The sequence below is a fragment of the Dromiciops gliroides genome, chromosome 2 (genome assembly GCF_019393635.1).
Source record: "Dromiciops gliroides isolate mDroGli1 chromosome 2, mDroGli1.pri, whole genome shotgun sequence".
NCBI lineage: Eukaryota > Metazoa > Chordata > Mammalia > Microbiotheria > Microbiotheriidae > Dromiciops > Dromiciops gliroides.
In genome coordinates, this window is record NC_057862.1 from 296,561,093 (window position 1) to 296,585,309 (window position 24,217).

The following is a 24,217-nucleotide window of genomic DNA, read 5'->3' on the forward strand; positions in this document are numbered from 1 at the left end:
TTCAGAGGACCATTCAAAGATGGTGAGAAAGACATGGTTCCTATATATTCCTAACTGCTCTTATGTCCCTTATAACAAGGAATTTTTTTTTTTTTTAAGGAGAGAGGAAGCCATTCAGTAATCACACGAGAGCAGCTAGGTGGCACAGTGGGTAGAGCACCAACCCTGGAGTCAGGAGGACCTGAGTTCAAATCCAGCCTCAGACACAACACTTATTAGCTGTATGACCCTGGGCAAGTCACTTAACCCCAATTGCCTCACCAAAAAAACAAAAACAAAAACAAATAATCACATCAGCTAGATCTGACTAGATGAAATATGGGATATTTACACCTATACCTCTTAAGAAAACATGGGGGAGGGAACATTTCTCTCACCTGAGCAAAGTTTGGTCCAAATTAGCATTCAGTTTTGTTTTTAAATAACTTTGCATTAGAACATTTTGTGGGGGATGAATCCTTCCTTTGTAACCCCCCCCCATTAAAGTAAAGCCTGGGATTAATGGAAATTAATGGATTTCTCCAAATTAGGCAGTTGGCAGGGCTGGGGCTTGACCACAAATCTTGTGGAAATTCAGTGTTTCTTACATTCCACTGTGTTGCTCTAGGCTGGTCTTATCACCTCTTTCTTCAGTTTCCTCATCTGAAAACTAGAAAAGACAGAATTGTGGGATATCCCTCCTCCCTGGACCTACTCCATAAGGTTGTGAGGGGAGGGCTTTATCAATTGGACAGCCCCACCTGGACTATACATTCCCAAGATCCTACCCTGGTTCCCTAGTAATTCGTCATTTGGGGGCAGCTAGGTGGTGCAGTGGATAAAGCACTGGCCCTGAATTCAGGAGGACCTGAGTTCAAATTCTGCCTGACACTTGACACTAGCTGTGTGACCCTGGGCAAGTCATTTAACCCTCACTGCCCCGCCAGAAAATAAAGTTTGTCATTCAAGGCGAATTTAGTTATTCAAGATCTGGTTGAATCTTTCTAGGCCTGTCCTGGAGTTGGCCTGAAGCCTCTCTGCTGCCCTTCCAATTTCTGACCATTCCCATTCCTCTTTTCAAGGCCCACCTTAGGCCGTCTCCTTCATCCTCCATTACTTCTCTTCCACATCCCCCAAATCTGCCTGTACCTTCAAATTTCACAGCATTTTGCTTGGGCCTTCTCCTTTAGTACTCAGCACACTGTGTTGTGGTTATTACTCTTGAAACTTACTCTACCTTGCTAAATTCAAAGCCACTGTGGGGCAGGGACTTGATTTTGTTTGTTCTTATATCCTATATTTCCCCAGTAATGGAGACAGGGCCTTACATGGAGTAGGTGCTTAATGATTGTTTGTTCAGTCTCAACATAAATCCATACTAAGTGATTCACATATCTTTGATGCATTCTGGTGTAACAAGATGTTTTCCCTATAGGCCCATGAGGTGGTCCTGAATATTTAACAGGAGAGACAGTGTCAGACCATCAAAGGGGCAAGACCTGCAGGAAAGTGGGCTAAAAACCTTTCCTCCACAAGGCATTTTGAAGTGGAGAAGGGAGAGGGCTGATTCTGAGGAGCTTTGGCCCAGAGAGTGTTCCTGAGACAAAGGTGTCTGAGATTTAAGGTTCCCATTAGCAAAGATGATCAAATTAGAAAATGACAAGAGATTGAAGTGGCTGTGGGAAAAAAAAGGTACCAACTGGTGGAACTGAATTCCTCTATCCATTCTGGAAAGCAATTGGGAAGTATTTCCTCCCCTCAAAGTCATTAAACGTGCACTTTGACCCAGCAAAAATTTTAGACCTATATATCTCTATATAAAGAGGAAGAGTATGTACTAAAATATTTATAGCAGTTCTTTTTCTAGTGGCAAAGAACCGGAAACTAAGGGGGTATCAATGAACTAAATAATGGATGATTGAACAAGTTATGATATATGAAGAGAATCAAATGTGTTTTTTTGCTAGAAGAAATGAAAGCCTCAGGCTTGGAAAAACCTGGGAAAACTCTCAGTGATGCAGCACGAAGTGAATAAAACAAGGAAAACAGTTATATAGTAACAACATGAGAAAGGCAAACAACTTTGAAAGATTTGGACTTTCTAATCAAATCAATAAAATTATCAAGTAGGATACCAGAGGACTAATGATAATCTAGGCTGCCTACCTCCTAAGGCGAGACATTTTTAGACATGGAAAATGTGGGAATTATCAATGCATGACTACACATATTTGTTGCAAGGTTTTTACCTTTTTTATAGATCTGAAAAAATAAATGCTTGTTAATTGAAAAATAAAATTAAAAAAAAGAAATGGTCAGGGGCAGCTAGGTGGCGCAGTGGATAAAGCACCGGCCCTGGATTCATGAGGACCTGAGTTCAAATCCAGCCTCAGACACTTAACACTTACTAGCTGTGTGACCCTGGGCAAGTCACTTAACCCCAACTGCCTTACCAAAAAACAAAACAAAAACAAAAACAAAAAAAGAAATGGTCAGCCAACCTCTGTTTAGGTGGTGCAGTGAATAGAGCACTGGCCCAGGAGGATCTGAGTTCAAATCTCACCTTAGATATCTACTAGCTGTGTGACCATGGACAGACAAGTCACTTAACCCCAATTACCTTTAAAAACATCCAGGAGGGGCAGCTAGGTGGCACAGTGGATAAAGCACTGGCCCTGGATTCAGGAGGACCTGAGTTCAAATCCAGCCTCAGATACTTGACACTTACTAGCTGTGTGACCCTGGGCAAGTCACAACCCTTATTGCCCAGCAAAAAACAATAAAAATTTTTTAAAAAATTAAAAACATCCGGGCCATCTTCAGTCATCCTGATCTATACCTTGCCACTGGACCCAGATGACTCTGGAGGAAAGAGAGTGAGGTTAGTGACCTAGCACAGCCCTCCTAATGTCATGGTCCTCTTCTAGAAGGAAGGACAAACAAATGTCCAAAGAGCTCCAGGAAGCTCACTATCTTCCCTAGAAATACAGAAACTTAGGTTTTAATCATGGCTCTGCCCTTCCTGGTTGTGGGACCATTGACAAGTAATTGTTAGGATGGTATGTAACTTAATGAGTCAAAATATGTATCCTTATAACTCCCACCCCTTGGTTCTAGTTTTGCCCTCTGGGACCAAGTAAAAATAAATCTAATCTTATCTGCCAAATTTGTCTCTTATTGCTTCCTACCAAAACTCTCTGCTCCTGCTGGGCTACCTTTTCACTATTCCACCAGAAGTTAATCAGAAGCATTCCTGAGTGCATAATGTAAGTAAAACCATCTGCCTATGCTTCTGTAGGTCAGAACTTCAACCAGCAAAAAAGTAAGCCAGGAGAATCAAGAACTAGGGGCTTGACATGGGGCTTAGGATAAACCAGAAGAAGTTTCTCTTGTGAGAAGCAAAACCAAAGATGTCCAGATAACAGGACAGACATATTGAGGAATCAAGATTGACCAACTAGATATCAGAGTGGACACACCTAAGAAGTAAGTGGAGATAAAATTGTACAGCAGGGAAGTCAATTAGGCATGGCTACTACCTGACCTGAGCTAGGATACAGAGAAAACCCCTAAGCTCAAGACTATCAAAAAAATTCCCCTTGACTCTTAGGAATATGACAGGCCTCCAAGCTTTCCCCACCCCACCCCAAAAGGGAACTTTCCTGTTTTATCCTCTATAAAATTTTTTGCCTTCTCTCTGTTCGCAGAGGAGAATGTTTCCCAGGGGTGAACTCTTTGACTTTTCACTTGGTCACTTTCTCTAGTGTCAAATAAAAGACCTAATTCTAATTGGATGTTGTGTGAGAGTGTAACTATTGAGGAATACCTAAGGACCCCCATCTTTCCCCTGTGACAGGCTGAAAGTATTAATAGCCCACATTTCTTTTGTGGACACTGTATCTGTAACAGGATATAAAAGGGAAAGTTAGATGTTGAGCCTACATCTTTAAACCCTGCCCCCTCCCTTTTTCTTTTTTCTTTTTGCATGGTGGAGCAATGTGATATAGTAGAAAGTACACAGGTCAGGGAGAACCAAGAATCTAGTTGTGGCTATCACCCGACTGAACTTGGATAAATCACTTCCCCTTTCTCAGTCTCCCAGTCCTTCACTTTCTACCTTGTACCATTTTTTGTATCATTCTTTTGAATGTGGAGAATGTAGGGGCAGCTAGGTGGCTCAGTGGATAGAGCACCGGCCCTGAAGTCAGGAGGACCTGAGTTCAAATCTGGCCTCAGATACTTGATACTTACTAGCTTGTGTGACCCTGGGTAAGTTACTTAACCCCAATTGCCTCACCAAAAAAAAAAAAAAAAAGAGAGAGAGAATGTGGAAAATGTAATATTCTCCAATCAGATGGTAAATTTCCTGATAGGAAAGTAAGAAGCAAACATGTTAAGTTCCTGCTGTGGGCCAGGTTAAATGCTGTGTGCTAAACACTTTACAAATAATATTTTAGGGGGCAGCTAGGTGGTGCAGTGGATAAAGCACCAGCCCTGAATTCAGGAGGACCTGAGTTCAAATTTAGCCTTAGACACTTGACACTTACTAGCTGTGTGACCCTGGGCAAGTCACTTAACCCTCACTGTCCCGCCAAAAAAAAAATTTTTTTATTTGATCTTCACAATACCCCTTGGAAGGAGGTGCTATTAATAATCCCATTTTACAGTTGAAGAAACTGAGGTAGACAAAGGTTAAGTGACTTACCAAAGAACATACGCCTAATAAGTATTCCAGGCTGGATTTGAACTCAGGTCTTCTTCATTCCAGACCTAGCACTCTAACCACTGTACCACCTAGCTGCCTCTAAATAAGATTTGTTATGATTGACCCCAGAGAATTCAATGACAAGAAGCTTTGGAGAGATAATCAATCAATCAATCAATCAATCAATATTTGTTAAGCTTGAGTACAGTGTGCCAGACACGGTGCTAAGCTCTGGGGGCACAAAAAGACAGAAGACCAAAAAAAAAAAAAGGAGAAGAAAACAAAAGGCAAAAGACAGTTCCTGATCTAAGGAGCTTACAATCTATCAGAGCAGATAATATGCAAACAAATATACACAAATCAAGCTCTATACAGGATAAACAAGAAATAACTAATAGAGGGAAGGCACTGGAATTAAGAGGGTTTGGAGAACATTTCCAGTAAAAGCTGGGATTTTAGTTAGGACTTAAAGAAAGCTAAGAAGGTCGGTGGTCAAAATGAAACAGAGATTCCAGGCATGATGGACAGCCAGAGAAAATGCCTGGAGCCAAGAACTGGGGTGTCTAGTTCAAGGAACAATCAAAAGGCCAGTGAGGGGGAACAAAGTATAAAAAGCTGGGGGCAGGGCTTAAGGGAGGGGAACCAGGTTATGAAGGGCCTTGAATACCAGAAGGAGCATTTTATATTTGGTCCTGGAGGTCATAGGAACCAATGGAGTTTTTTGAGTAAGGGGGAGGTGACATGATATACCTGAGCTTTAGGCCAAAGCTTCTTAAAATGTGGGTCTCGATCCCATGGGGGTTGTGAGGATGAATGTGGAGGTTGTGAAAAATTTGGCAGTAAATATTTGATACATATTGTGATGAAGTAATGGGATTTAGCAGATACTCAAAGACCCACCTGGAGATTAATCTATACTGATTGAATCAAGTGAGAGTAATTGACTGCTGATTAAGCCTACTTCAAGTTAATTGGATTGTAATCACACCTGGCTATCCCTTAAGAAGGTATTGTTCTCAGGAGCTAGACTGTGAACTCAACTTGAGGACACATTCAAAGCCAATGGATTTGGATGACACCAACCAATCAATCACCTTGAAGCAGTGTGTAAGGACCGCCTCTGTTCCAGACCTATAAAAAGCTTCCACAATCAGCTTGCTAGAGAGTTCCTGATTAAAGCAGGCTCGTGGAGGAGGACTTCAGGAAGAATCCAACCAGGCTGGAACTCTATGCTAGATAAGCCTTTTCTTAACTTTCTGAGCTCCATGTGAATACCTGTATGCTTTAATAAATGTTTAATGCCCAAAGACTGGTGCTGAAGCTTCTGATTTAAGGCGACCACAATTTAGATTTTAAACATCACAATATACATAGTTCATATACCTATATAGCTAGGGTTGCATAAAAATTTCTTGGGCAAAAAGATGTTGAGAGTAGAAAAAGTTTAAGAAGCTCTGCTTTAGGCAAATGACTTTAAGTAGCTGAAGGGACTGGAGTGGAGAGAGCCATGGGGCAGGCAGCCCCTACCAGCAGGCTAATGCAGTAAAACAAGTCTGAGGTGATGAGAGCTACTACCACTAAAGTGGTGACACTGTCAGAGGGGACAAGGAGGCATCTTTGAGAGATGTTGCAAAGGTGAAATTGACAGGCCTTGGCAACAGCTTGGATCTCTGTGTGAGAGATAGTGAGGAATTGAGTATGATTCCTAGGATTCAGGTCTGAGGAACTGGGAGGATGGTGTTGCCCCTACAAGAATAGAGAAGGTTTATGGGGGAAAGATAATGAGTGCTGTTTTGGACATAATGAGTTTAAGATGTCTGTCTGCTGGATATCCAATTCAAGAAATCTGAAAGGCAGTTGGAGATAGGAAATTAGAGGTCAGAGAGGTTTGGACAGGATAAATAGATTTGAGGATTATCATAGAGATGGCAATTAAATCCATGGGAGCTGATGAGGTCACCAAGTGAAGTAGAATAGAGGGAGAAGAGAAGGCCCAGGATAGAACTTTGAGGAACACCTACAGTTAGAGGCCGTGAGGAGGAGGATCCAACAAAGGAAAACAGAGGAGAGGGCAGCTAGGCAGGAGGAGAGCCAGGAGAGAGTGGTGTCCTGAAAACCTAGAGTGAAGAGATAATTGAGGAGAGAGTGATCAACAGTGTCAAAGGCTGCAGAGAGGTCAGGGAGAGTGAAGATTGAGAAAAGGCTGTTAGGTTTGACAACTAAGAGATCATTAGTGACTTTGACAGTTTCAGTGGGATGTCAGAAGCCATTTTTTGAGTTTACCTGTGAAGGGCAGAAGAGACACAGGACAATAGTTGTGGGGATGGAAGAATCACGTGAGGGTTTTTTCGGTGGGGGGAGGGTACGCAGAGAGACATGGGTATGTGCTAATTTTACTACAAGGCTTATTAAAAGTATAACAACTGGGGCAGCTAGGTGGTGCAGGGGATAAAGCACCGGCCCTGGATTCAGGAGGACCTGAGTTCAAATCTGGCCTCAGACACATGACATTTACTAGCTGTGTGACCCTGGGCAAGTCACTTAACCCCCATTGCCTCGAAAAACAAAAACAAAACCCAATAAACACATATGACCCTTCTCTTATTTAAAAAAAAAAAAGTATAGCGACTGAGAGCAGCTAGGTGGTTCAGTGAATAAAGCACCAGCCTGGATTCAGGAGGACCTGAGTTTAAATCCAGAGTCAGACGCTTGATATTTACTAGCTGTGTAACCCTGGGAAAGTCACTTAACCCTCATTGCCCTGCAAAAACCCAAACAAACAAACAACCAAACAAACAAAAAGTATAACAAACACTAGGTCTCTACCTAGAACAATCCTGATTCTGTCTAGCCCAAGCCACCCTGATCCATGGAGCTGCATGATGCTGGAGCTGCCTTGAAGCATGGAGTGAGAAGTCCTGGCCCATTATGGACTCCCTCTTCCCACCATGGCTCGAAGGCCATCATTTCTACGGTTTTCTGATTGTATCCCTTCCCTATCCCTCAGGGGTCCTTGTGACAGGAAGGTCAGGCGTCTTTCCTAGTTTGTGGGATTTAGTCCCATTTTGAGAAGGCTATAGGGCTGTCCTAGATTGGAGGGATTTATTGGTCCCACCTTAGTAGGGATCATTAGTGTGCCCTAGTGCCTTTCCCTTGTTTTTTGTCTCTGTCTCTTGATTGCTTTAGGTGTCTCCAATTAAGATACATGCTCTTCCCTTTTAGGCCTTCCTTTAAACAAGCCACATAAACAGACCTATTGCTTTTAGCACTTACTAAGCTGCAGTCACTATATTTTTATGTGAAGGCACTTCTGTGAAACCTTGGGCAAGTCACTTAACTTCTGTTTCTCTTAGTTTCCAGAACTGTAAAATGGGAATGATAAGAGTATCTACCTCTCAGGGTTATTGTGAAGATCCAATGAGATAACATTTGAAAAGCTCTTAGCATATTGCCTGGCACATAGTAGGTACAATACTTTAGAAATGCTTAGTCTCTTCTTTTCCTCCCTTCATAGAGTCACAGAAGCACTTTTTCTGGCAACAGAAAACCTGGAAACAAAATGGCTGCCTATCAACTGAGAAAGGGCTGCACAAACTGTGCTCAGTGAACCTAATGGAATAGTATTGCACTGTAAGAAGTGATAAAAATGAGGAATTTAGAGAAACATGGAAGAATTCATGCAGAATCAAGCAGGCAAGGGGCAGCTAGGTAGCGCAGTGGATAGAGCACCGGCCCTGGAGTCAGGAGGACCTGAGTTCAAATCTGGCCTCAGACACTTGACACTTACTAGCTGTGTGACCTTGGGCAAGTCACATAACCCCAATTGCCTCACCAAAAAAAAAAAAGAATCAAGCAGGCAGAATATCAGAATAATAGGAAAAATGCCTATAACAATGCAAATAATAGCAACAGAAAAGGGCAGTGAAAGTCTGATTAAATAGAATGGCTGAGATAGCCCTGGAAAACTGATGATCAATCAACAAGTATTGTGCTAAGCACCAGGGGGATACAAAGACTAAAAAAAAAAAAAGCCCATGACAATATTCATGCCCTCCTTTCAGTAAAGACATGGTAGATTATGGACGTGAGATGTGGTATGTACTACGAGATCAAACTGCTATGTCTGTTGGTCTTAATAATTTTCTTTACAGAGTACAATGTGATGGGGAGGGGAAGTAATGGAGAAATGATAATAGTATAAAAATAAAAGACATCGATGAAACCTTTTTTTAAAAAAAGAGCTTTCCAGATTGGAAAATTGGTAGTTAAATTAAAAACATTGTTATAGACTCTTCTGATAAAAGAATTAACTGAAGCTTAGAAAGGGGCAGCTAGATGGAACGGTGGATAAAGAACCAGCTGGGAGTAAGGAAGGTCTGAGTTCAAACCTGACCTTAGGCTAGCTGTGTGACTGCGGGCAGGTCATTTCACCTGTTTGCCTCAGTTTCCTCATCTGTAAAATGAGCTAGAGAAGGAAATGGCAAACCACTCCTGTATCTTTGCCAAGAAAACACCACATGGGGTCACAAAGAGTCTGCCATGACTGAACAATAACAAGAAAGTTGAACTGAATTGCCCCGATTCACACAGCAAGATAGTATCTGAACTGAAATCACAACCCAAGCCACCTTAACTCCATGCAATGCTTTTTTGTATGGTGTCATGGACAAAACAATGCCTTTTGCCACACTGGACTACAAACTACTGAACACATATCCCAAGGAGATTAAAGACACAAGATACCAACATATTGTGGCCAGTACTTCTGATAAAGGCCTCATCTCTAAAATATATAGGGAACTAAATCAAATTTATAAGAATCCAAGCCATTCCCCAATTGAGAAATGGTCAAAGGATATGAACAGGCAGTTTTCTGATGAAGAAACCAAAGCTATCTATTCCCATAGGAAAAAATGCTCTAAATCTCTAATGATTAGAGAGATGCAAATTAAAACAACTCTGAGGTACCACCTGACACCTATCAGATTGGCTAAAATGACAAAAAAGGAAAATAATAAATGTTGGAGAAGCTGTGGGAAAATTGGAACACTGATGCATTGTTGGTGGAGCTGTGAACTGATCCAACCATTCTGGAGAGCAATTTGGAATTATGCCCAAAGGGTGATAAAGCTGTGCATACCCTTTGACAAAGCAATACCACTTCTGGGTCTTTTGCCCAAAGAAATCATGGAAAGGGGAAAGGGACCCACATGTACAAAAATATTTATAGCTGCTCTTTATGTGGTGGCAAGGAATTGGAAGTTGAGGGGGTGCCCATCAATTGGGGAATGACTGGACAAGTTGTGGTATATGAATACAATGGAATACTATTGTGCTGTAAGAAACGATGAGCAGGAGGAGTTCAGAGAAACCTGGAGGGTCTTGTGTGGGCTGATGATGAGTGAGATGACCAGAACCAGAAGAACAAACTATGGTTATGAATATAATAAAACATTATTGGCAACTAGGTGCCATAGTGGGTAGAGCTGACTTAGATTCAAGGAGACCTTGCTGTGTGACACTGGTCTGGTCAAATGGGGGTAAAAATAGCACCTACTTCAAAAGGTTATTGTGGATCAAATGAGATAACAAAGTACTTTGCAAACCTTCAAAGTGCTATATGAATGCTATTATGTAATAAGGAGTGAGAGATGAGGGACACACATAGACACACATACATACCCACACATGCATGAGGTGTTTCAAAAGTTAGTGAGGGGGGCAGCTAGGTGGTGCAGTGGATAGAGCACCAGCCCTGGAGTCAGGAGGACCTGAGTTCAAATGTGACTTCAGACACTTAACACTTACTAGCTGTGTGACCCTGGGCAAGTCACTTAACCCCAATTGCCTCACAAAACAAAACAAAACATAATTCCAAAAAAAAAAAGTTAGGGTGTGAGCCTTCCTCACAAAACAAAACAAAAAACAAAAACATAATTGAAAAAAAAAATAAGTTAGTGAGGGTGTGAGCCTTCCCCTTGGGAGAGAGAAAAAAATTTAAGTGCCCTAATTAATATAAAGGGAATGGGATGCAATCTCTGTATCCACTGGTTTTGCTTAGGTTTCTCTCCATTTCAAGGGAAGGCTCACTAGATTTGGGGATACTGAGAGGACAGGATAGTAGGAGTGTCTTCAGAAATGACAAAAGGCTATCACTTAAACAAAGTGAAAGGAACCTGCATTTGAGTCTTGCCTTTGCCCAATGCCATGTTTGTGACCTTGGGAAAATTACTTTCCCTCTGAACCTTTGTTTATTCCTCTGATACAATAAGGGTGCCAAATGTCTTTAGGTGATCTCTAAGTTCACCCCCCCCCAATTTGTTCGGGGTTTTTTTTTTCGGGGGGGGGGCAATGAGGGTTAAGTGACTTGCCCAGGGTCACACAACTAGTGTCAAGTGTCTGAGGCTGGATTTGAACTCAGGTCCTCCTGAATCCAGGGCTCCTGATCTATCTACTGCACCACCTAGCTGCCCCCCCCCAAATTATGACCTTATTTTGCTTCCCCATTTAACAAAGAAACCAAGGAAGAAAGAATTGATTTGGGCAGATTGGAAGTAGAATTAGTACACTGGAATATTTGGATTAAATGGATATTAACTTTAGCTGGAGAACTAATAATGTCCATAGGTATTTTGGGGTATCTAGGCTCAAAGCATAATATATTCCCTTTCGACCCAAGCTTATGAACTTAATTTCATTTAGAGTTTTCTACCTTTCAGGAATTACAGCAAGAGCAAAAAGTTCTTCTGACCCCTATAATCAATCAACCAATCAATCAATTAACATTTACTGAGTGTTTATTAGGTGCTAGGCACAAAGCTTCGTGAGTCAGAAGGCACCATAGCTTTGAAAAAAAAATAGTTTAACTTATTTGCCTTTGAATTATTTATGTCTTAACTCCACAAGCATTTTTCTTTCATGCTTTCCTCTCTCTCCCCTCCCTGAGGGTTGAGGGAACATATAGGTATAGTTAGGAAAAACAGATTCCCACATAGGCCAAGTCAAAAAACAAGGTTCCCAATCAGCAAATGGCTAACATTCTTCATCACAAGTATTTTGGAATCATGGTATCCATAGCTTTTTGCAGGGCGTTTGAAGCTGCCAAGAGAGTCATAATTAACACCAGGTGACTGATTGGGCTTTTGATACAGGAGGCAGACCTTGGAGGAGGGGAGCATGCTTTCTTCCTGCCTTGCTGCATAATCAAGGCTCAGGCTGCCTGGCATGACCTTCTCCATCTCCACTTTTACCTGGCCTTAGGCCACCAAACCTGCATGTCATTGCTGTCAAAGTCCATCTTCCTATACTGTCATATTGGCATGACTGTCCTTAACCAGGGTGAATTGTCTGCGTTATGTTGTTTAGCATGGAGATCCAGGACACGATCAGAATGTGATCAGCAACAATGCTGGTGCTGAATTTGCCCCATGAGCTAGAAATTTCTAGCTTTACAGCTCTGGCCAACTTTGCCACAAAAAATATCAACATTCTCAACTCTTTTAGAAGGTGAGCTTTCTTTCAATTCCTGGTAGTTTGAAATTTCTGGACACTAGAGGCCAACCCTCTCAGCAGGCCTTGGCTCTCTTGGTTCTCTCTATTCAAACCCAAATAAAAATATCCTGAAGGTTTACGGCCAGTACGACTTCCCTTCAGTGCTAATAAAGGAGGGAAATACTCAAAACCGAAATATTGCTAGTTACAAGAGTCAGAGTTTTCTCATGCCCCATCCCCTAGAAAACCATACCCCTAGGGAGCTATTTGGTTTTTTTTTTTTAACAGAACTGACAACTCCCAAAGTTGTCTAAAGACTTAGAAAGTAATTATAGAAAACTCATTCTTCAGGGTATTATAATGGTGACTTTAAATATTTTATTTACTTAATTTTTTTGGAGACCTGGATCTCCCTCCTTTCTCTTCCAGGCTGTAAGTTCAGTGTCCTTTTACGAGCTGATTGGCATGGAGGCTTTGGCCTGCTGTTTCTGATCTGGGCCAGTTCACTCCTAAAACATTAGCTTGGTGATTCCACCATTCTATCTCCATCCATCCGTGTCCCTGCCCCCCACCCCCGACCCTTCCCTCACTCCCAGAAACCCACCAAGTTGGTGCAGGACTTACTATGGACACCCAATCAACTTTAGCCCTACTGCAGCTCCAAGCTACTGAACTCAAGCCAGACACTGGCAACAGCCTCCCTTGTAACAAGGACTACAGGCTCACACTACCAAGTTGGTCAATACCTGGCATTTCAATGACTGTTCTAGCAGCAAGGGCTATTAGAACCACAGGCTATGGAATGCATGCCTAGCTGGATGAACATTTGTTTGTTGAATAAATGAAAGTAGCAAAATTTTAGGAGTAAGGGACCTTAGAATCTGAGTGTATTCTTATAGGACTTAGAGCTGCCTTCACTAACTTTATCATTGCACAGAAGACATTGAGACCACAAGATTCCTGACCCTAAATTCAATCTTGACTCCCAAGTTATACTAGGTTGTTATAGCTGAAAGGGACCTTTCTTTGGGTTGAAGTCCTCACTTATGACACTTTGTGTAATCTGGGGTTAATAATTCCTGCCCTGTTTTTCTTTAGGATCAAATGAGATAAACTGTAAAACATCATATAAACATAAGCGATTAACCTATTCATTTTAGATTAAATGGAAACTGAGAGAAGGGGAGTGATTTTTCCCAGGGTCACACACTACTAGGTAGTGGCAGAGCTGGGTTTCCCAGGCTGGGCAGTTAGGTGGCACAATGGACTGAGCACTGGGACTGTAAAACTCCTCTTCCTGAGTTCAAATCCAGCCTCACTTACTAGCTGTATGACCCTGGAAAACTCACTTCACCCTGTTTGCCTAAATTTTCTCATCTGCAAAATGAGCTGGAGAAAGAAATAGCAAACTCCTTTAGTGTCTTTGCTAAGAAAATCCCAAATGGGGCAGGGAGAGTCAGGTAAGAATGAAACAACTGCAACAACAAATTCCAGGCTAGTGATTGTGCCTCTGCTCTGCTCTCTATCACTCTGTATTGCTATATATTCCTTCGATAAAAACAATCCAAATATGCACCATAATTACATTAAAAATAAAAAATAAAAAAATAAAAAAATGTCCTTGCTAGGCAACACCACCAGGCCTTTCATTCATCCTGGACCAACAGAGTTATTTATGCTCTGCTATATTTGCCTTCTCAGCATTCCTTTTTTACCTGATGCATCCATTAAAATAAGGAACCATATAGATCAAGGAGCAACAATTATTATTATTATTTTTTGGTGAGGCAATTGGGGTTAAGTGACTTGCCTAGGGTTACACAGCCAGTAAGTGTTTAAGAGTGAGGCTGGATTTGAACTCAGGTCCTTTTGACTCCAGGGCCAGTGCTCTATCCACTGCGCCACCTAGCTGCCCCTTGGGAGCAATTATTAATTTAACATGATATGAAATAATTTTGGTATTTTACACTTAATTGAAAAACATTTTCTTCAGTTTCTCCAGGAAAAAGAAACTGATTTTGATGGAGCATCTATGAAGTGTCAGAATTTCAGAATTGAGGAAGGGAACCTCAGAGATTTCAATAATCAAATTCAATTCATACCCAATCAATAATCTCCCTTACAATGTTTTGGTCATTTCTCACCTGCCTACACTAATCTGGGACATCTCTGACTTTATCACATGCCTTCTCTTCCTCCTCTTTTCAACTTTGTGTGGTGTATTAGATTGTAAGCTCTTTGAGGGAAGGGGTACTTTAAAAAAGAGTATTTGTAAACTCAGCACACGGGACAGATAGGTGGTACAGTGATTACAGTAGAGAATCTGGACTCAGGAAAGCTCATCTTCCTGAATTCAAATCTGGTCTCAGACACTTATTAGCTCTATGACCCTGGGCAAGTCACTAAACCTCAGTTCTCTCATCTATGAAAATGAGCTGGAGAGGGAACTGGCAAACCAGTCCAGTATCTTTGCCAAGAAAACCTCAAATAGGATCATGCTAAAAATGGTAAGAGATTAATAAATGTTGACTATTAGCATTTATTAATCTCTTACCATGTGCTACATACTGGGGATTTTTTCAGTTATTTCAGTCGTATCCTACTCTTTCATGAAGAGGAAACGGCACCCCCCACCCCCAACCTATTCCAACCTGTTCACTCTATTTGTTAGGAAATTCTTCCTATTAATTAAGCCTGATTTTGCCTTCTTGCAATTCACCACTCCTTTTGCTACTCATGGCTTTTAGTTCTGCCCTAGAGGGCCAAGCAGAACAAGTGAGTTCTTCTACATGGATAGTGCTTTAAATATTTGAAGACTGATGTCATACTCTCTTTAACTTTTTTATTTTTTAATTTTTTTAGTGAGGCAATTGGGGTTAAGTGACCTGCCCAGGGTCACACAGCTAGTAAGTGTTAAGTGTCTGAGGCCGGATTTGAACTCAGGTACTCCTGACTCCAGGGCCGGTGCTCTATCCACTGTGCCACCTAGCCGCCCTCTCTTTAACTCTTACCCAGACTAAATATCTTCAGGTTCAGATGGCATGAATGTCAGTCAATCTTGGTTGCCCTCCTCTGAGGTATTCTCCAATTTAGCAATGCCGTTTCTAAAACACACAGAACTATGTGTAAAACTCCAGGTGCTATTTCAACCAAAGCAGATTCTAAAGAGGTACTATGGCTTCTTTCATTTCTGACCACCACTCTCTCAATGAGCTCTGGCCACCTGAGAGACCCACACCTCGCCCCCCCCCCTTTTCTTTATCATGTTATCCTACATCACAAGATTTATGGGACAGAGATATGAAATTTTCATCTACATACAAGTGAGCTTAGCAGTGAAACTGATTTTAACTTCTAATAAATGATTTTCTTTTTAACTTAAGACCCAGCAGGAAAGGCTGGCCTCAAAGGAAGAATTTGTTGACTGTGAGATATAACTGATAAAGGAAATCAGGCTAGAGTTTCTTTGCCAAACAGACACCCTAAACTAAGGGTAGGAAACTGGACAATTGCAGGGTGACAGGTTTGGAAGAGACTAGTGGAATAGGCAATGGACTTGAGTTCAGATTCTGGCACTCCTACTTACAAATTTACTTGTGATTATCTTAGATAAGTCACTAAATCTCTAGGTCAATTGCCTTACTTGTAAAATATTAACAATAGTAATAATTGCCACGTGCTAGTTTTATAGGGCTTTTAAGCTTTACAAATATCTTTTTTTCCCTCAAGATACTGGGAGACAGGTACTGTCATTAACCCTATTTTATAGATGAGCTAGTTGTAGGCTAAACTTGAATCAGATCATTCCCATTTCAGAGAATGGGGAAGTAGATGAAATTAACTACCTTGAATTCCTGTGTCCCTAAATTCCATTATTCTATAAATTATGGAGGTAGATTTCTGGCTCTATATTAGGGGAAAAAATTCTTAACACTTTAGAGCTTTCTAAAATTTGAGTAAAATAGTGGGAGTTGCCTATCCTTGGAGGCTTTCAACCAGAATCTGAATGATCACCTCTTAGGAAACATTATAGATGAAATTTCAGTTGAGAGTTGCCCAAGGTCCCCTTCTAGTACTTGGATCCACATTACTATCAACAAATGAATATATTGATTAGATGATTAAAGAACAAACGAGAATTACAGGCCTTAAAAATCTTAACATTCTTTCTTTATTGTACTTTAATAGGGCCAGGTTATACATGCTTGATGCTTAAAACTGAGTCATAGCTAAATGCTTCTCTTGATGCAAAGTCATTTGAATGCTTGATGCAGATGTTTCAAATATAGTATTTCTGCAGCTACAATCTATGAGCTAATGACAAACCAAGGAAAATTCCAGAAATGGCTTAAAGGAAAAATGCACAGGAGATGCACGGCTCAAAAAGAGTCCTTGAATTGTGGCCTGTAGAAGTCACCAGAAAGTGGATAAAAATGGAATTTCTCCATGACCTGGTTTAACTAATTAAACCATTACTATTTCCAGGTGATAAAAGCCTCCAGATTTTGAAGAAAAAATTCAGTTGAATGATTCAGTAGTTACCCTTCCCTCAGTAATGAAAAAGTGCATTCCTTGATGCAGACATATCATGTGGCACTCACAAATGTCATCCAATAGAAATTAATGAAGATCCCACTCAACATTCAAATGCTGTCTTTTACAGATTTGACCTGTAATTTCTTCTATACAGAATGAATTGTAGTCAACATAGGAGAAACCTTTTAGGCTGTGGGAAAAAAAAATCAGTCATTTTTTCTTCTGGTTCGGAATTTCAATGACTTAAAGCTTCAAGATAATTAGACATGCAACTACACGCGTTATTTGCATATCATTAAGTTAGAAAACAATGACAAAGAACTGCTACATAGGATCTAGACAAAAGCTGTTTTCTGAAATTGCCCCAAATTGGACATGTATGAAACCAGATTGAGTTCTCAAGTTTTATTCTTTTTCTGTGATTAGTTCTCTCTTAATAGGATAAATGTGATCCTAACAGTGAATTAAAGATAAACAAGTAGGAAATGTAAAAAAAAAAAACTTCTAAAATCCCCCAAACAAAAATCTAACCCCATCAAAAAAACAAAAACAAACCCCAACCTCAAACTCCCTATAGCATGTATATATTATTTAATATAATTTTATGCAATCATTTTTTAGTCTTTCACTAAAGTCTTCTAATGCCTTATCATGGTACAGGTTTTTTGTTCTTAGAACGTGTGTGTGTGTGTGTGTGTGTGTGTGTGTGTTGTCGTCTGAGGAACAGCCTAGCTAAGTGCATTCTTATCACCAGGTTTTGCCAATGGGTGATTAACATTTTGGCTACAGCAGCTCCTAAAAGCCTGCTGCTACAGGATCTGCAAGTGTGGAAGGAGTACCCATAGGGCTAATAAGTCATTTACATTACACTTTAAGGTTTACAATGCATTTTCCTCACAACAACCCTGTGAGGTAGGTTGTGCAAACATCCCCATTTTACAAATAAGTGGTGGAACTAGGATTCAAACACAAGTCTTCTTAGCCTAAGCTGAGTACATGCTCTTTGTGATACAATGATACTTGCCACTGCATGGCTGAAATCAGAGATTTTGAGACATTCATTAGTGGATACTTACATATTTTCTTCCTTTCAAAGAGATGTCACTTATTATAGGCATTATAAACTTATCCTCAGGGGTAGACTATTTAGAGAATATATATGTATCTATAGATATCTATAGATATGAAATCCATCAGATTCAAGAGAAACCTAAGAATTTAACAATTTGCTAAATCCATATTTAAAAAAGGTCAGGGGTTGGGGCAGCTAGGTGGCACAGTGGATAGAGCACTGGCCCTGGATTCAGGAGGACTGGAGTTCTAATCCGGCCTCAGACACTTGACACTAGCTGTGTGACCCTGGGCAAGTCACTTAATCCCCATTGCCTTGCAAAAAAAAAAAAAAAAAGATAAAAAAGGTCAGGGCAGCTAAGTCAGGTTTCAAATCCAGGCCTTTCACTTCCAGATCCAGGGCTCCTTCCAATAAGCTTTACATGCCTGAGGCTTGCTGACTGAATCCTCTGACTACTAAGGAATCCTGGTGTATTTTGATGTAATTGGCTAGACCCTTAAAGGCTAATCTCAAGGTCTGTTAAAGAAAAAAAAAACAGGGTCAGGCAGTTTCTGAATCTAGTACTCAGATCTTGACACAACCACACAAGCAAGGCCCTAGTGCTTCCATTCTGACTTCCCCTTGTGGTTATCACCCTAAATATAGGGGGGAAGGATCATTACCTCACATTTGCACTCAAACAGCCTAACAGGGCTTTTTTGTGCCCACCCTTTCTCCTCTCAACCATCTCTTGTTGCCACTTTCCTTAAGCATAAACCTAGCTGTGTCACCCCTTGATGACTTCCTGTCACCTAATAAATGTCTAGACAGCTCAGCCTAGTACTCAAAGCCCTTCCCTCTCCAGCTTCATTCATATCACTCCTTTCTGTGTGTGCTCTTCTGCCAAAATAAACCACTTGATCTCTTGGGCATACTGTATGCTTCCTCACCACTCCTACACCTTGGCCAATGCTACCTTTCTACAGCCCCTTCTGTTGGAATGTTCTTATACTTTCAAAGTCAGGTAACAAATATTGCCTCCTCTAGGAATTCTTTTATGCCCCGAACCCTAAATGAATCCCCCTAGAAAAGTACTTTGTACCTATAATGCTTTTTATCCTATACTATATATACTTTGTATAGAAATGCATAATTGTGAATGAGTTGTCTCCTGGGAGTCAAGAGGATCTGGGTTCAAATCCCAGGTCTTTACTCATGTAACCTAGGAAAAAAACATTTTACCTCTCTGTACCTCATTTTCATTTATATGATGGGTGTTTGTCCCAATAATCCAAAGAGTGGTATAAAAAAAGCTTTCAACAATTAAAAAAAGATGGGGTTAGATGAGATGTCCCTTTCATTTTCTCTTAAAGCCTATCTCCCCTCCAGTACCTAGCACAGTACTTTGTACATAAGTTCCCTATGACATTGAAGGTGTCGGCAGAGGGAGACTCAACATTTTTTGGCCAGTCTAGGTTGTGTGTCACTCTTGGTTTTGTAAAAGTCTGGATAGGGACACAGACATACAGCCTATCCTTGGTCTGCTGCTGTCGGAACCAGGAGAAAAGCCTATCTTATATGAAAAAGGCTGCCAGGCCAAAGTGGCATCTTTAAGAGAAAAGTCACTCAGTACTTTGACACTTGCGTAATGTTTTACTTATGGCCTCTGAGTTTCATTTTTCTTTATCACTTTCTTCATGGGGGTCAGCAGAGATAGAAGTTCCAGATATTGCACAAAAGATTATATAAACTAGGATATTGCTACCTTCCCTAAGGAGCCACAGGAATATAGTAGGGATAAGAATAAGCCTGAAGTGGAAGTAGTTAGATCAGTAAAAGGCTGAAGATTCAGAAACGTGTTCAAAGCGAATGTCTCAAACTTGCTAAGAAATATTCGGCAAATCCTAATATACTTGGAATGTCACAGATTTGGGCATGTTGGGTTGAAGATTACCTTATACTTGATCTACAAATACCAAGTTAGTTAGTTAGGAAGGAAAAAAAAGAGAAAAATATGTAAACTCTTCTAACAGTTTAAACAGACCTTTCCCACATTTTATTTAGTAGCTCTTCCTTTTAGGCACTTTTCATATTTTAATTTGTATTCTCTTGTATACCCAGTGACTCTTCACAACAAACTAAGCTTTTTGAGGACAGGGATACAGCCTTACTAACTGTTCTTTCTCTAGCAGGCTTAGGACACTAAACTGCACATATTAGGCATATGAGAATTTAATGAGTTTCTATTGAAGTACTCCAAAAAGTTAGAATCATTTGCATACAAATCAATTTGCTTATTAAATTCTTGTGCATACATTCAGGAAGAAATAAGAAAAGATCTCTACCTATTCTTGCTCTGTAGAGCAACATAGCCATTTCATTCAAAACTGCTTGCATTTTATTATTTATGCAGTAAGAGAAGGCCCTTCTCATCATTCCAGAGAATAAACTTCTGCAAAAAGGCCAAGTCACATCAATCATTTTCTTGAATTCCTTAAGTTTTGGAGGTCTAATTATCTGAAGTTTAATGTCATCTTCTAAGAGGCTAATTCTCTGGACTGACAGACTCCCCAAATGTCCAAAAAGGAACCAACCAGAAATGTAAGAATATAAACATCTGATGAAATATAACCTGCCTCTGAAGTTTGCCACATAGCCTAGAAATGTATATTTATATCTGCTTACACATAAGAAAATGAATGAGTGTATCATAAATCAAGTCAAATCTCCAAATCTATTGTCAGAAGCCCTTTAACAATTTTAGTATTTTTAGCAAATTATAAACCTAAACCTAAACATTACAATTCAAGATCAACAGTTAAAGAACTACTACTTTTTTAAGGTTGTCAATCACTTTTTAACTGTTGCTGTAATCTCTTTACAAAGAAGTTGTATGTTGTTTCTACCAATCCCCACATGAAACTTCCTTAAAAAAAGAAATAAATAAACGGAGTACAGTGTAAAAGGAGGCTATGAGAGTAGGAAGGATTGGTTGGAAAAGATGGTTCAAGACATGCCCAGGGGTTAACAAGGCACAGAGGGAAAAAAGGTCTACCTTAGAGATTTGCTTTATATAAATATGGGCCTGTCTTGGACCCCCTTTCCAAGGAGCTCTAATGAGTATAATTAGCAGATGGATCTCTCTGTAACCTGGTCTCAGAGTCAAAGTGTGATCCCAGTGTATTACAGGACTGATGAATGGAAAATGTAACTATGACATAAGAATAAAGTAAATTAGTGGCTCAGTTGGAATTCTGATGACCTTACACAGACACAAATAAGCCTTAGGACAGTCAGAGAAAGTACAAACCATTTTATATTACATTAATGATCTGGACTCTGTGCCTCAGTTGTAATCAAAGCATAGTATCATGTGTGCCAGCACACAGTTTTAAGTTAGAAATCTATCCAAGGGCTTACTTCTTACACATACTGCCAAATACAGTAAAGTCCTATGTATCTTGAAAGGCTGAAAAATGGGATTGTGGAACACAGAACTCCAAAGCTGGAAGAAACATAATACCAAATTCCAACTCCCTTAGTCTTACAGATGTGGAAACTCAAATTCAGAAAGCAGAAATGATATCCTTAAGGTCACATAGTAAAAATATGACAAAACAAGGAGTAGCACAAACATCTCTGGACCAGAAAGCCCAGGTACTTTCCACTGGTATGATTAATTGAATATTAAACCTTTTACCTGGCATAGAACACGCAACTCAGGAGTCAAAAGTGGTTGCCTGAGATTTTTATCCCTTCCCCTAAAGTGAAGAGAACACTTGTGATCTTAGGAAAGTCATTTCTCTTTGGACCTCAATTTCCTCATCTATAAAATAAGTGGATTGGAATAGGTTTCTAAAGTTCTTTCCAGTACTCACTAATCATCTAGCTAGCATGAACCCTACTGGGCCTAGCCATTTGACAACCACTACTATTGTTTAAATAAGTATTATGATAGCAGGCTTGGCTCAATTAATGATTATAAATGAAGCAAAATGTTAATTACACAATTAAATCCATTTAGTCCACAGTTATTTCTTATATATCACCAAAATACTAAAATCAACCTAACCTTTCTTAACGATTCAGAAGGCACTTATGATGACCCTGAGGCCCTGCGAAAGTCTAAGTGATGATTATTGTATGGGATAATACATGTAGAAAGTTTAGGAGATGGGATAGATGGGCTGAATCTATTAACCCTGATATAGCCTAAAAATTATTTTTCAATAAAGAAATCACTGATAACAGCTACTTTACTTGTTTCAGTCTCTCATAAAAGCACTGACTTATAGAAAAAAGCATCTGGCTGTTTGGATAAGGAATTTACTGTATTGTGGCAGTTTGTAAAAAATATTTTCAATGTGTCTGATACGTAATTTTATTCCTTGAATAAAAATTCTGAGATTATAATCATACCTACAACATGAGAGGTAAAATATTCCCTGAGTACAATTTTGTAACAGTCTAATGATAGTCACCTTGCAAAATTGCACTCACTGTCTATTCGGAAGCATGCAGGTTACCAGTTCTTCAGTGAGACTCTGACTGGTACCAATGGGGAAACTAGCTTGAAAAACTCTATTGGAGGGAGGAACAAAGGCTTAGAAACAGCCCATTCCTCTACAGGAGAAACAAACACATTAAAGGGAAGGCTCAAAGGTTCACTGATGACCTTAAAGGCAACTTCAAGGCTGTAAATAATGGTTTGGACATACAACCTCACTGGAGTAATGAGCAACCCAATCTCTTCTGTGCACTGCCTCACCCCGCCCTCTTTCTCCATCCCCTCTGCAGCCCCCAAATGCCACTGGGAATATCTTACCTCGACAAAGCACATAAGGATGGTCACTGTCAACACAGCTTCACTTGAGTGGCTTTGCCATGGCAGGGGTGGGTGCTGAAAGAACAAATGCATCACCAACGACAATTCAACCATCCTGAGTTGAGGAGCTCTCAAGTATCCTTAACCTAGGATGTCCATGACCTATTCTGACTTTAGGCAGATTTTAAATATACAATGGTCTGTAAATTTCAGGCACCACTTTCATCACAAATCACTGTAATTGAATGCAAAAGTAAAGGAAACTTGAGTAGCTTTATTTAGCTTCTAATTTCTGGGAGGCTCAAGAAGAATTATTATTCTGGACAATAACAATAACAACAAAAAACCCAAAAAAATAAAAATAAAAAAAAAAAAGACTGTGCTTACAGATCATTTTCTGCCATTTTCTTTCTTTAGGACCACTATTTTATTGTTGCCCTTTCTATTACATGGGATGTACATACTGGGTGTTAATAAAAAGTCAATGCCTGTACAATACATTCTACAACTGAGCACCACTTTCTGTAACTGAACAGGCAAAGAGAAATTACACGGAACATCGGCATCTGGCAGTATTTTTCCAAAAAAAGTGACTAAAATGGGTTTAAATTGATTAACACTATTAAATCACATCTAATATTTGATACTACATGATTTCAATACAGCTATACGATACAATTATACAAAATGTGTTAACATCAAAGAATACAACCAAAATTAAGATAGCAAACAAAACCTATATAACTTTTTTTTTACAGGAAAATACTTTTGAAGTATGCATGTAACTGCCCATTCTTTTAAAGAAAATCTACTGCAAGCAAAGTTATCAACCTCCGGAAAAAATCACACATAGCATTACTAAGCATATCCCCAAGAAGTGTACAATATGCACACTTGGAAAATACAAAATTAAAAAAATTGTAAGCAACAGGTGAGCTTCATATTTATAAGAATGTGAAAAGAAGTCCAATTTTTAGCACTGTCGTATAAAGAATTGTCTTTTTGATGCAAGTTCATGAATTAGCCTCCTATTGGGGCTGCACTTTACAAAACACCGTGTTCTTGAAACTGGGCTACAGAGCAAGATAGAGCATTTTAGCAACGTCATCTTAAAAGGTTTTTTTTGTTTTTTTCTTTTGTTTTTTTTTGTTTTTATTTTTACTACTTTATCAAAACATGTCCTTTAGGTGTGTAGGATTCAATTTTTTCTTTTAAAATTCTTTCCTAGAAACAATATACAAAGGAGAGGCATATTTATTTCCAATCATACTCCTGTAAGATGCTTCTCGAGTTCGAGAATATTCTTCCCTCTTCTTTTCACTGGTTGTTTTTGGCCTTAGCATGTGTTAAGATGTGAGATTTCAGGTTAGTTGACTGAGCAAACTTCTTATTACAGCCGTCGAAGGGGCACACATAGGGCCTGTCTCCAGTATGAATTCGCACATGTGTGCGTAAATTGAAGTCCAGTGAAAAGCGCTTCCCACAGCCTTCGAACGTGCACTGTCAGAGGAAAGACCACATATCAAAACTGTTCAGCAACTTTGACAGTTACCTGGGAGATGGGCTAGCAAAACTTCTGCTTCTCTTTGGGGGGTGGCCCACTCTCCCTTAAGGAAATCAGATACCTCTA

The 24,217-nt window shown here is 39.9% G+C and overlaps 1 protein-coding gene across 2 annotated transcripts in view; it reads right to left on the bottom strand.

Moving 5' to 3' along the window:
* Positions 1-16,327: 16,327 nt before the first annotated feature.
* The window catches only part of YY1 (YY1 transcription factor), a 42,349-nt gene continuing 34,459 nt past the window's right edge, over positions 16,328-24,217 (bottom strand). For both annotated transcript variants that reach the window (XM_043987546.1, XM_043987547.1), the window contains 2 exons: positions 22,588-24,087; positions 16,328-16,901 (listed from right to left, as the gene is read on the bottom strand). In XM_043987546.1, coding sequence (XP_043843481.1) covers positions 23,905-24,087 — 183 coding nt within the window. In that variant the 3' untranslated portion in view covers positions 16,328-16,901; positions 22,588-23,904. The remainder of the gene's footprint in view (positions 16,902-22,587; positions 24,088-24,217) is intronic.